The following is a 14,290-nucleotide window of genomic DNA, read 5'->3' as shown; positions in this document are numbered from 1 at the left end:
GGCAATTAAGGATGGACAATAAATGTTGGTCCAGTCATAAATATTTACATCCAATGAATAAACAAAGAATGGAAATATAGAGTCATAACTCCACAGAAGTAGGCCATTTGACCCATTGCGTCCATGCCGGCTCTCTGTAGTGCAATCATTTGACCAAATATGGCATCAAGGAGCCCTAGCAAAACTGGAAACAATAGGAATCAGCGGGGCAGGAGGATTTCTGCTGTTTCGAGTCATATCTGGCACAAAGAAAGATGGTTGTTGTGGTAGGATGCCAATCATCTCAGCTCCAGAATATCACTGCAGGGGTTCTTTATGGCAGTGTCCTAGGCCCAACCATCTTCAGCTGCTTCATCAATGACCTTCCTTCCAATAGCACCATTCGCGACCCCTCAGATAATTAAGCAATTCATGTCCAAATGCAACAAAACCTGGACAATATCCAAGTTTGGGCTGTAACATTCGCATCACACAAGTGCCAGACAATAACCATTTCTTGCAAGAGAGGATTTAACCATTGCCCTTTGACATTCAATGGCATTACCATCACTGAATCCCCCACTATCAATATTCTGGGCGATACCATTGACCAGAAACTGAACTGAACTAGCCATATAAATACTGTGGCTACCAGGACAGGTCAAAAGCTAGCTATTCTATGGCAGGTAACTGACCTCCTGACTCTCCGAAGCTTGTCCACTATCTACAAAGCACAAGTCAAGAGTACAATGGAATACTCTCCACTTGCCTGGATGAGTGCAGCTCCAACAACACTCAAGAGGCTTGACACCATCCACTTGATTGCTACCACTACCACAAACATTCTCTCCTTCCACCACCGACAAATAGAGGCAGCCCTGTGCACCATCTACAATATGCACTGCAGAAACTCACCAAGATTCCTTAGACAGCACCTTCCAAACTCACGACTGCTACCATCTAGAAGGACAAGAGCAGCAGATACCTGGGAACCCCACCACCTGGAAGTTCCCATCCAAGTCACTCACCATCCTGACTTGGAAATATATGCTTCACTGTTGCTGGGTCAAAATCCTGGAATTCCCTCCCTAACAGTACTGTGGGGGTACCTACAACTTAGGAACTGCAGCGATTCAAGAAGACAGTTCACCACCACCTTCAGAAGAGCAACTAGGAATAGGCAATGCTGGTCCATCCAACCATGCCTGCATCCTGGAAATTAATTTTTAAAATACCCGATGAGCCCCATTCTCCTGCAATCCTGCAAATCGATTCCCCTCACGTGTCCATTTCATTTTCTTTTGAAAACCTTGTTTCTCCCAGGAACCATTCTGGTGATGTATTAACCACATAGACAGCAAATTCAAAGTCATTACCATTTACTGTGTAAATAAGTCCATCCTCACCCGCCCCCAAAAAACCTCTACACTTCAATCAAATATGCCCCCGATCGCCTCAGCTCCTAGAAAAACGTCTCCAACGTTACCTTGTTCTGTAGTTAAAATCTTTCGTCACTGGAACAATTCCAGTAACATATCAACCAATATTTTGAAACAATGAAGGGATTAACAAGATAAAACTGGGAAGATACTTGTGTCACCTACAAAGTAAGAGGTGTAAGCCAATAAATACACGGACTAAACTTCAGAAATGCTTCTTAAGTGTGTTGACTGTCTGTGCGGAGTCTGCACATCCTCCCCGTGTGTGCGTGGGTTTCCTCCGGGTGCTCCGGTTTCCTCCCACAGTCCAAAAGATGTGCAGGTTAGGTGGATTGGCCATGATAAATTGCCCTTAGTGTCCAAAATTGCCCTTAGTGTTGGGTGGGTATATTGGGTTATGGGGATAGGGTGGAGGTGTTGACCTTGGGTAGGGTGCTCTTTCCAAGAGCAGGTGCAGACTCGATGGGCTGAATGGCCTCCTTCTGCACTGTAAATTCTATGTAATCTATGAAACAACCAAAACGATTGGGTTAATTCATGATTAAATTGTAAGGAACGGGATACATGTTATGAATAATAGGCAAATTGGAAATGAAAGGTAAAACATGGCAAGGCTCACTCAAAAACAAGATTTGAGTGATGAGGTGGACGAGTTGAATGAACAGCATTTTTCTTTCCTTGTTTTCTGACACCTGGAATGCAAACAATAACTTAAAGAGCATCTGTATTGTGAAGTGTGTAGCTAAGGCACCAGGTTCTCTCCCCATCACTACTTTGCGCTCAATGGGAGCGATTTTCAGCCACAATCTTGGGGCCCACTGAGGTCAGGGTTGCCCATCACTGCTTCAACGTTCGGCCATGTTGTGCAGCATTTCGGTAACCATCACACTGAAGGAACATTTTTAGGCACTGCACACATTTTCAGTAGAGGGGTTGTCACAACAGAAATGAGCAGGTGGAACCTGGCGGGATCAGAGCTAGGGAAGTAAAATGACAGGAAAGAGAGGACGGCCAAGACGGCAGCAGCTTCAGGTCACACACAAAACGTTGTCGCTCCTCCCAACCCGCTGCTTCTCATCCTAATCTGCTGCTTGTAGCTCCGCCCCCCGGAGCGCCGATTCGTCCCTAATGACATCACTGACAAAGTTGTCCAATTTTCTCGCTCTTGGATTGGTTGAGAGCGATGTCAATCAACCCGCCAGCCAAACTAGGTTGTTCGTGAGCAACCGGAGCTATGAAAGATGCAGTGAGGGTGGGAATAAATGGAGCTGCTGCAGGTTAGTCTGGGGATTATTTTGAAACCGTATATTACACCTTCTGATCCCTGTTTAATTTAACTGAAGAGTATCTATCATCAGGAGTGGACAAATTGAGTCTGGTTGAAGGCATTGCTGGAAAGAAAAACTATCTCCTATTCTTTTTTCTAATTCTTAATTTAAACATTTCAATGAATGTATGATTTCTTCCAGAAATTACAAATGACCTGCTGCACAAGAGGCAAAAAACATTTTTGTACTTTTTTTAATACATATTTTTCTTAACCATTATGTAAATTAATTTTTAAGGATTGTGTCTGCCATTCTGAAAAGATCCCAAAATCCAAAGATTCAAGCGTTTGAGTTCTCAGTGGAGACACTGCTGTCATGCAAACTAGGAGACAATTTAAGAATTGTGCAACAGCTTCTACATGAATCCGAATGATGCAACTAACAATAAGTTAACAATAAGTGTCTACGGCACAGCCGTTGACCTTTTCAGGACTGCAACAACTAATAAATAGTAGAATAGTTTTACCAGGCTTTAATTGGCTTAGAGTTTGTTTAGTTGTACAATGCTGTGGGTTTAAAAAAAGGATGTTACCTGGAGACATGTGGATTCTGAATCATTCAAGTGCACTGATGCATCTTGCCATGGAGTGCTACAACCTGTGCATTTTTGATCAGTATGAGCTTCCAGTAGAGAACAGGTGCTTTCTCTGAGGGGGAATGAGTCTGTGTCATTACAGTGATGCGCTTCAATTTTTGGAAATAACTTAACATGACCCAAGTGGGGTGAGCTGTAATCTGCAGCCATTATCAGAAAAAAATCAATCAAACAAAATGCTTCGGAAGAAGGATTAATTTTGAATGTGCAAAATCTAATTCTTGATTTTGTGTTAATGGAAAGATTAAAAGAAAGATCATACTTCCTGCATGTTGACCTGTTTTTCCAAAGCACATCTAAATGCAGTGTTAATTAGACATAATGTTGTTACCACTGTGTTTAATTATATTGGGATTTAGATTTCTTTCTGTTCTGTTTTGTCTGATTTCTGATTCTATTTTTGAAACAGCATGATAGAAATTGGTTTGTAATTTTAAAACATTGTGTAAGTGGGTTGCATAAAACAGCTTCAGTTTTAAGTAGGAGAATGTTTGTCACAATTTCTATCTATACTCTTCTTAATAAGTTGTATTTTTCTCTTTAGGTGAATGTTTTAAATTTGGTGCCTTTTTGATTAAGCTTTTTACATGAAAATAATCCACTAGTCCCTCAGCCAGTGACAAAATGATAAGAGACAGTGCACAGATGTGGCCTGGGAATTCAAACCACTCCAACCTTTGTGACAATGATCAAGAGGATCTGATCTTTGAGAATTATGCAAGTTTGGACTCCAGGGGTACGAATTTGATTAACCCTCCCACATCTGTCTTTGCTTGCTGCGTGCATGATTCCGTTTATGAAGATAAAACACAGAGGGTAAGTCTATGATATAAATGCTGTGTATTATTTATAGTGCTCAATCATTCTTATTGACAATGTCAAGAAAAACACGACCAAAGGAGAATCAAAGATCCAGCAGTGACCAGAAATTGGGTGGGAGAGAAGGTGGGATAGGCAGAAACAGTCTGCTCACATGAATTGTTTTTTCCTCTAAATCACTTCTCTACATGTTAACCATTATACATTTTCTTATGTATCTCAGAAAGGTTAAAAGATACTTTTAGTAGACCACGAAGGGAGTCCACATCGAGTTGTAGAAAGAAATAAAGATTTATTACAATAACATGGTACGAAAGATCCCCGCCGGTCCTCTCCTCTATGTCGGCACCCAAACTGGCCAATTTATTCAGTTTAGCTATACATGGTTAAGTGCTCTCTACCTCCTTGAATGGGGGAGCTTGTATTCAGCGAGGCTGACGGGGAGTTTAATCATTGCCACATCATAAGTCCCGTGCGTGTTATAACACCGCCCCCCCCCCCCCCCCCCCCCCCCCCCCCCCACACGCGCGCACACACACCAAGTCCAAAGAGCCCTCCGATGACTGTGGTGATGGCGGACACCAGACTCGCTTTGTTTGTGGCTATGCGTCGTGAACCCACGACACAGGATCGGATGATGTGTTCCGGGAAGGCGAACGCTGCTTCCGACTGGAACGCCGAATAAGAATCTTTGTTGGAGGCTGCTGCACTGTGGATTCTCTGTTGGGGCCACCGACAGTTGGGTCTCCATCTTTGAATCTGTGTCGACAACCTCGCTCATGTCAGCATCTTGACCCCTTTGGGGTTGATCTGCCCCACTCAGGCATAAGTTTTGGCTGGACAATAACTTTTCATTTATGAGGAATTTTATGAAGAGTTGGTCGCCTGGACCTAATGTGATTCACATGTTTACACATTACTCGACCCTGGACTTGTATTTGGTAGGAAACTGTCCCCATCTGGCAGATTACGGTCCCGGAGGTCCACTGGGCGTCTTCTGCAAAATTTTAGACATACTGTACCAGGTGTGTCACCTGGTACAAAGAGCCTGGTGGTCGATGTTGAATGGGGCAACCACGTCGCAGGTCTTGATTGTGGTGCCCCTTCCAGCTGATATTCGGGAAGATCATGCTAAGGCAGGCCCGAACTCTCCGTTCCATCAGCATATCAGCCGGGGCCACCCCAGTCACGCCGTGAGGGGTTGTCCTGTGACAAAACATGAACCAGGCCAGCCTGGTGTCCCAGAAGACTAGTTTTGTAAACTGCATTTGAATGTCTGGACCGCCCTCTCTGCTAACCCATTCGAAGCTGGGTGGTACAGGGCAATCTAAATGCGTCATACCCCATTGGTCTTCAGAAACCCTGATAACTCTTTGTTTGTAAAAGGTGTGCCATTGTACATGACTAATACCTCGGGTATGCCATGGGTAGTAAAAGACAAATGCAGCTTTTCGATTGTAGCCCTGAAGGTAGTCACCCCCAACTTGTGGACCTCCATCCATTTTAAATGGGCGTCAATTAGGAGGAGGAATATTAACCCTTGAAACTGCATAACAAAATCAAGGCCGTTAAATCACGGAAGAGGTTAAAAACGAGAGCCGTGCCACATGCCAATCAGTTTATGATCTAACCAACCCGCTCCCATTAGTGAAATCAGGATCCTGCTGTAATGTGGCGTGAATCCAGTAATCACCACTTAAGACCAATGAGGGGCTGTTTTAGTACAGTGGGCTAAACAACTGGCTTGTAATGCAGACCAATGCCAGCAGCACGGGTTCAATTCCCATACCAGCCTCCCCGAACAGGTGCTGGAATGTGGTGACGAGGGGCTTTTCACAGTAACTGCATTGAAGCCTACTTGCGACAACAAGCGATTATTATTATTATCTCCATACAATTAACGGGAGTGACCTTCTATCTCATGACCTCCCATGATCTAACCAGCTCCCAAGCAAATGGTCACGTGGATACCGATTAATACACCTTTTCAAAAATGTGAAGCTGGCAGAAGGGCTACTGTGGGTCCTGAGTAGCCATCCTCACTCCCAGGCAATGTGCTGCTGGCAGGCCAGGCGGCCAGACAGCGGAAAAGAAACGGCAGCCCATGTGCAGGGCCCATTCTACACCCTAGGACCTGGCTTCCTATCTGTTCAGGGAGGGACCCAGAGGGGGAGGTCTGCAACAGCCCATGGTGTACAGACACCACTTGTCTTTTGAACAGATGACGGACAGTGGTGCCGGTAGGAGGCTCTGCACCAATAAGGGGAAGGTGCGGCACCTGTGTCATGTCCTCACGGACTTGGCACCACGCGGCCATTAAGGTCACCGCAGCCCTGAACCTTTACGCCTCAGGATTATTCCAGGGCTCGAGCGGGAACATACGTGGCATCTCACGAGCTACAATCCACACGTGTATCCGTGACGTCACGGGCAGAAAACTATATAAACTTTGACATGGATGGCCCAACAGAATGCTCAGGCAGCAGGATTCTCTGCCATCACTGGGATGCCCCAGGTCCAGGGGATAATAGATGGCGCATGTGTTTCCTTGCGCTCACGGGGCTGTCAGGGAGAGGTTCCACTCCCTAAACATCCAGCTCGTGTGCGACCACCACATGACGATCATGCACGTGTCTGCATGCTTCTTAGAGAATGTGCACGTCAGCTACGCCATGGGGCATTTGGACATCTGTGGCCTCTTCGTGGACCACCAATGGCTGGTTGGCTTTTGGGGGATGAGAGGTACCTGCTAATGATGCCAGTACAGAGGCCGATGTCCAATGCGGAGACCCGATACAATGAGGCGCATGTGGCCACTCGGGCTATCATTGATCAGTGCATTAGACCCGTCAAAATGTGTTTCTGATGCCTAGACTGCTCTGGTGGTGCACTGTAGTACACCCCGTGGATGGTCGCCCGCTTTGTGGTGGGCTGCTGTGCCATCCACAACCTGGTATCCCTCACAGTGGGGCGGCATGTTGGAGTTGGAGGAGGAGGAACATGTGGCCACTGAGAAGGAGGACAAGGAGGCGCCGAACCCCCAGATGGTGCCCATAGGGCTCTTGGGTTCACCTCGGAGAAGAGGGGCAGTTGGATTGAGCCCTGGTTACCCCTCCGTCATCAGGTTTTGCCAGCCCTGGTGGCTCTCCAATGTCTGCAGCATGATATTGATGCCCTCGGCGATGCTCCTCAGTAAGTGGGACACACTCTGGAGTGCCCCGGCAATGCCGACCTGAGATTGGGACCAGCTCCACAGCCCCTCATCAAGGACACCCCCACCCACAATGACTGTAATATATATATAAATGACTTGGATGACTGCAATATATATAAATGACTTGGAAGAAAACGTAGCAGGTCTGATTAGCAAGTTTGCAGATGACACTAAGATTGCAGGAGTTGCGGATAGTCATGAAGATTGTCAGAGAATACAACAGGATAGAGATAGGCTGCAAAATTGGGCGGAGAAATTGCAGATGGAATTTAACCCGGACAAATGCGAGGTAATGCATTTTGGTAGATCCAATTCAGGTGGGAGCTATAAAAATAAATGGCAAAACCATCAGGAGCATAGAGACATAGAGAGATCTGGGGGTGTACGTCCACAGTTCCTTAAAAGTGGCAGCACAGGTGGAAATGATGGTGAAGAAAGCATATGGCATACTTGCCTTCAGAGGATGGGGTATCGAGTATAAAAGCTCAAAAATTCTGGTACAGTTATATAGAATGTTGGTTAGGCCACATTTGGAATACTGTGCCCAATTCCGGTCACCATACTACCAGAAGGATGTGGAAGCTTTGGAGAGAGTACAGAAAAGGTTTACCAGGATGATGCCCGGTATGTAGGGTAATAGCTATGAGGAGAGATTGAATGAACTGTGATTGCTCTGCCTAGAGAAACAGAGGCTGAGGTAGCTGATAGATGTTTATAAAATTATTAGGGGTATAGATAGCTTGAACAGTTGGAGGGTTTTTTCCCAGAGCAGAGATGACAATTACAAGGGGGTACAAGTTCAAGGTGAGGGGGAAAGGTTCAGAGGAGATGTGCAGGGAAAGATTTTTACACCGAGGTTGGTGGTGGCCTGGAATGCACTGCCAAGTGAGGTAGTTGAGGCAGATACGTTAGCGACCTTTAGGACTTATGCGGATAGGCACGTGAACAGACGGGGCACAGAACGTGTTATGGACCAGGGTTTAGAGAATCCCAAAGTGTATCATGGAGTTCACCTGACCCACAACTTTTAATAGATTGTGGTCATGGGGAGCACACGGGCCTACTTTACAGGTGTGGTGCAACAGAGAGTTAAAGTACTTTTAAATTAAAACAATGTTTATTTATGAAACCAGTTAACACTTTATAAACCCACAGTAAACATCCTAACAATGATCAACACCAATCCTCCCCACAGATACCATATTCTATAAGTAACCCTTAATCTTTCCTTGCAACATCCATGAGACAAAAGACCCTTTTTAACACAGAGATCAGGTTTAAATTCTCTACTGAGAGCAGTTATCACTTTGAAATCACCCAAATGATCTGGAAATAGTTTTTAGATTGTAGAGAGATCCTTATACAGCTGCTTGCTTTTCCTGCAGCTATCCAGGTCTCAAAAGGAAACTAAAAACTCTAGGGGGGCTGGCAAGCGCAGTACCGCCGAGTCAGCTGGCGGGACAGTCCTTTGCAGTGTTAAGGATGTGGGGACTCATTAAGTGGATCAATTAACGTTTTATAGTGGTGATGGCCTGCCTGGGCCAAGTGTCGAGAAGCTCGCTGCAGTTCCCGCTCGCTACCACACTGAGAAACGTTTCTATTAAATCATGCCGCTTGTATCTTCCTCACAACTTGTTTACACATCTTTGTAACATCAGCAAATTTGGCTTCAATACAGTTAATCCCTTCATCCAAGTCATTGATATAGATTGCAAATAGTTGCAGTCCCAGCAGGGTTCGGACACATAGTGTGGGAATTATTTGGGTGCATAAACTGGTCAGCTAGAAGAGCCACCTCGGTTTTCAGAGACAATAGCTCAAAATTGTTTCAATGTCCCTAAGCTTCATCCCGTATCACGCACTCCTTATGTTCCCTCAGATAAACCATGTTCCTTCCCACCCATATCTTTCCGAGCCACTTTCCCATTATTCACCCTGTACAGTGCTCAGGAGCCATGAAATAGAAATGGGAATTCATCTAAATACAGGTGTAAAAAAAAACTGTGAAAATCCAATAAAACTCTCATTCAAAAATCTGTCTTGGATACTGCAAAGCTGTACTCCTACAGAAAAAGGTTTCATTCTTTAAGTGTTCATTAAGTTATGTAAACAAACAACCATATACTTAGAAACTGCACCAAAGGCAGAATATGTTACTACAGCCTCTCTAAATCGTCAATCATCCCCTGAACACATTTGTCAATAGTCCACCTGTTGAGCTCAAGGCATTTCCAAATTTTGGAACTCAACCAAGCATTCATAATAGCCAGAGCTGTCAAACCAAACCATTACAGCTGAAAGACCTTGAAATTGAAAGAACAGATGGTGTTATCTTTCCATATCAAAGCAGATTGTCTGACACTCAATGGAGGGGAGCAGGTGCTTAGATTTTCTTCTAATGTTCAACAGCAGGGGAGTTTTTTTATTAAGTCAGAGCACTCTGTATGTTTACGTCACAGAACTAAACATGACAGGAGGTTTTTTTCAAACACACTTTTCAACATTCTTGAATGCATTGTGGCTTTTTCTGCATTTAAAACGCCCTCCAATGCATATCAAGAATTACACAATGATGTGATGTTATGGTCAATTAACTTTTGCAAGACAGAGCTCTACGATGAATCACTGCATTAAAAACACATCCACGCTACAATACAACATCACCTAGTGATATTTTAAGGTGTCAAAACATTTTGTACTTAGCTGGCAGAATGTTTCTGACTCCTCAACAGGCTTCCCCAGTTGTCACACTCTCTCCAAGGAGCCGCATTTATTTTTGGTCGCACCAGCACATGGAGGTAGTATAGTGAGGAAATGGAATTTCTTTCTGTGGCCCTCACAATGGGAACCTCAGAAAAGATGGTGGAAAGTCGCACCCAAGCGACCACTTGGAAGTGATGACTATAAGAAACTCAAATATTTATTATACCTATTATATTATACCTCCTTCTTCCTGAAGGGTCTCCCATGCCAAGCTCACACTTGGGCCAGGGTATTTCTGTCCCAGAATCCCCTGGATTAAGGGGGTAGCTCCCCCCCCCCCATCTAGGTAGATCGAACTCAGGTGAGGCCCTGAGGACTTTGAGGTTGCAGGTCCCTTGGCCTCCTGTAGGGTCATAACATTGTGTTTGTATTTTGCAAAGGGCGTGGGGTTGCGAAAGACAGGAAAATAGTATTTTCCAAGGGTCGGATTTTCTGACCTTTGCGGATGGCACGATCTTCTTGACACACAGAAAGCAACCACCTGCAGTGGGCTCCCCTGCGGTGAGTCTCCTCCCCCACCGCAAAACATGCTGTGGGGAGGGGAGGGGGGAAGGGGGGGGGGGGGGGGGGGGGGGTGTTGGGGGCAGCGGGGAAACTCCTGTCCTACATTCTATTTTTTGCGAGACAATTCCAGTCTTTATGAGGAGACAAAAATCAGATCCATTAAATCAACCTTTGTCTGATATCCCTTATGCCTTTTTGGATTAATAAAAATGCACTAATCTCCGATTTAAACTAACAATTGAGTTGCCATTTGCAAAAGAGAGCTCCAAGTTTCTGCCACCCTTTTGTGTGAAGAAGGGTTTACTGCCTTCACTCCAGAAAGATCTGTGTTTAATTTTTTAAACCACGACCCTTGTTCTAGATTCATCAATCATCAGTAATTAGATATAAATACTGTGAATACAAAAGCAGGCCAGAGGCTGGGAATTCGGTGATGAGAAACCCACCTCCTGACTCCCCAAAGCCATTCCGCCATCCACACGGCACAGTTCAAGAGCGTGATGGAATACTCTTCATTTGACTGAATGGGTGTAACTCCAACAACACTCAAGTAGTTGAACACCATCCAGGACAATCAGCCCACTTGAATGGCACCCCATCCGTCACCTTGAACATGTACATGCTACACCACTAGTGAACCATGTCTGCTGTGCATCATCTAAAAGGTCCATTGCATAAACTTGCCAAGGCTCCTTTAACAAAGCCTCCAAAACTTCTGACCGCCTAACAAGATGAAAACAAGTGAGCAGCAACATTAGCTACAAGGTCCCTCCAAGTCACACATCATCCTAACTTGGAAATATATTGCCATTCCTTCATTGTCACTGAGTAAAATCCTCAGGCTCCCAAACAACCAGTGTGGGATTCAATACAAATACTGCAGTCTTTCAAGAAGGCAATTTACCACTATCTCCAAGGACAATTCGGGCATTAAATGCTGATTATTGCCAAATATGTTCACATCCAGTGAATGAATTAACAAAAGAACAGCTTGCCTACATCAAAATCCACTTCCCATAGGTTATTTTCCCCATTCATTAAGACCATAAGACCATGAAATATAGGAGCAGGAGTAGGCTGTTCAGCTCTTTGAGTCTGCTCCACCATTGCATAAGATCATGGCTGATCTAACACTCATTACATCCACTTTCCTATTTTGTCTCTGTAATCTTTAATTCCCCTAATGCTTAAAAACCTATCAATTTCAGCCTTGAAAATGTTGAAGGACATGGCCTCCACAGCTTTCTGGGGTAAAGAATTCCAAAGATTCACCACTCTTTGAGGTGGGTCATTCCGTTCCGTTCAGGTCTATCTTAATGAGCACCCCCTTATTCTGTGGCTAAGCCCTCTGGACCTACACTCTTCCATGAGTGGAAGCATCCTCTCAAAATGTACCTTGTCTAATCCCCTAAGCATCCTATTTGTTTCAACTATATCACCTCATTCTTCTGAACCACATTCATTAATATCCATTTTTGTAATTTTATGCCCATTGAGCCAATTAGTAAAGCAAAGAATTGTCAAATGCCCCCTTGTATGCTGTAAAAGCCAACCGCTTTTTCCTAGGCAACGTGCCTTTGCCAGCAGCGGTATTCTCTGTTCCCGCCACCTGCCAATGGGATTTCCCATTGTGGCCGCCCTACGCTGCCGGGAAACACATGGGCATGGGTGGGCCTTTGGTGATCCCGCTGCAAAATCTTCAGTCACAGAATCTTTTAACTATTGTTGTTTATCTACTATATGATTTATAGAGCAAGCTGTAATCTGCTAATAGAGTATTCCGCTACTTCACAAATCTGACAAGGCTGGTGCCGATGCAGCATGCGAAGTAAAACCAAGATATAGGTTCAATCTGAGCTACACGACATCCGTAGATAAGAGGCAAATAAAATGACAATTCCGTTTTAAACAATGAATACAAAGCACCGAACACTTGTGGGATTGAAGCAACAGCCAGATAAAGAAATCGACCAGCATCTACCCAACCAAGTTCATAATCCCTTGAAATACTGCTCGAGGGGGTCTTCCCTGGCACTCCATGCATGCTCAGCTGTGCAAGGTTGAGAGGGTACTGGCTGGAGCATTGAACTTCAAAATGGCATAGCCGGTGTCACGTGCTGACTGCCTGCTCTGCGTACTTCTAGCAGAAGTTCACTGCGCGCATTGTAATACTCTTTAACAACTTGCATGTGGCGTGAACTATCCCAAATGTGCGCACACATGCCGTGGATGCCATTTTGCAGTTGGTTCCAATTTCTCATTCCTTATTTTGAAGTAGCTTTCTATATGAATGAAGATTTTTCCATTTCTTAATTGTATATGCAAAATGGGGGCCTCACGGTAGCATGGTGGTTAGCATCAATGCTTCACAGCTCTAGAGTCCCAGGTTCGATTCCCGTCTGGGTCACTGTCTGTGTGGAGTCTGCACGTCCTCCCCGTGTGTGCGTGGGTTTCCTCCGGGTGCTCCGGTTTCCTCCCACAGTCCAAAGATGTGCGGGTTAGGTAGATTGGCCATGCTAAATTGCCCGTAGTGTAAGGTTAATGGGGGGGATTGTTGGGTTACAGGTATACGGGTTACGTGGGTTTGAGTAGGGTGATCATTGTTCGGCACAACATTGAGGGCCGAAGGGCCTGTTCTGTGCTGTACTGTTCTATGTTCTATGTTCTAAAATGACCATCTCACTAATTTTGTGCTCTTATAATTATGCTTTTGTAATATTGCACAATCATGTTTATCCAGCAGTAGCTAGCCTATTGCCAGAAGGAGTTGTTGCAAAAGGTACTGAAGAGCATGAAAATGAGAGATTATTTAAGTCTTCTTCAGTAGAGCTTGGATAATAAAATTATAATTTTCTTGCCTGTGCCTTTACCAACAAAAATAAACTTTGTGTAATATCGTCAAAATTAGCGATGAAAACTGGAAATTTGAAATCATAATATAAAATGCTAAAAATGCATAATGCATTGAGATGCTTCAGTTCCCTGTTTAGTGCATGATATTTACCTGAAGTTGCAGTCAAGCTGAGTCAGTGGTGGTGACTCAAGAGACAAAAAAACAGAAGCTGACCGTATGTCGTTAACTTCGTTTTGTATTCCTTCAAAATCCTGCAAAGCAATGAAAGGAAAAATTGCCAGTGGAAAGTGATTAGGATTTCAGTGCAGACTGACTACAGGCATGATTTTTTTCACATAGGACATTGAACATAGAATTTACAGTGCAGAAGGAGGCCATTTGGCTCATCATTTCTGCACCGGCCCTTGGGAAGAGCACCCCACATGTCCACCCTATCCATGTAACTCAGTAACCCCACCTAACCTTTTGGGACACTAAAGGCAATTTAGCATGGCCAATCCACCTAACCAGCAGATCTTTGGACTGTGGGAGGAAACCGAAGCACCCGGAGGAAACCCACACAGACACTGCGAGACCATGCAGACTCCGAACAGACAGTGGCCGAAGCCGGGAATCGAACCTGGGACCCTGGAGCTGTGAAGGAACCGTGCTAACCGCTGTGCTACTGTACTGCCCATATCCACTTGAGTTTTGAGAATTGACAGCATTAATTCAGTTTTTAATCACTGATATCAATGATTTTGATGAAAGATCAAGGGCGTGATTTACTGGCCACGACCCGCCGGAATTGTGGCG

The 14,290-nt window shown here is 44.7% G+C and overlaps 1 protein-coding gene across 3 annotated transcripts in view; it reads left to right on the top strand.

The window, feature by feature from the left end:
• The first annotated feature begins 2,617 nt into the window (after positions 1 to 2,617).
• Positions 2,618 to 14,290, top strand: part of LOC119967321 (calcipressin-2-like) — a 296,070-nt gene continuing 284,397 nt past the window's right edge. For all 3 annotated transcript variants that reach the window (XM_038799721.1, XM_038799705.1, XM_038799697.1), the window contains exons 1-2: positions 2,618 to 2,695; positions 3,886 to 4,157. In XM_038799721.1, coding sequence (XP_038655649.1) covers positions 3,966 to 4,157 — 192 coding nt within the window. In that variant the 5' untranslated portion in view covers positions 2,618 to 2,695; positions 3,886 to 3,965. The remainder of the gene's footprint in view (positions 2,696 to 3,885; positions 4,158 to 14,290) is intronic.

This window comes from Scyliorhinus canicula, chromosome 1 (assembly GCF_902713615.1).
Source record: "Scyliorhinus canicula chromosome 1, sScyCan1.1, whole genome shotgun sequence".
NCBI classification, from domain to species: Eukaryota; Metazoa; Chordata; class Chondrichthyes; order Carcharhiniformes; family Scyliorhinidae; genus Scyliorhinus; species Scyliorhinus canicula.
Note: the sequence above shows the minus strand (reverse complement) of the source record. Positions and strands in the feature narration are given on the sequence as shown.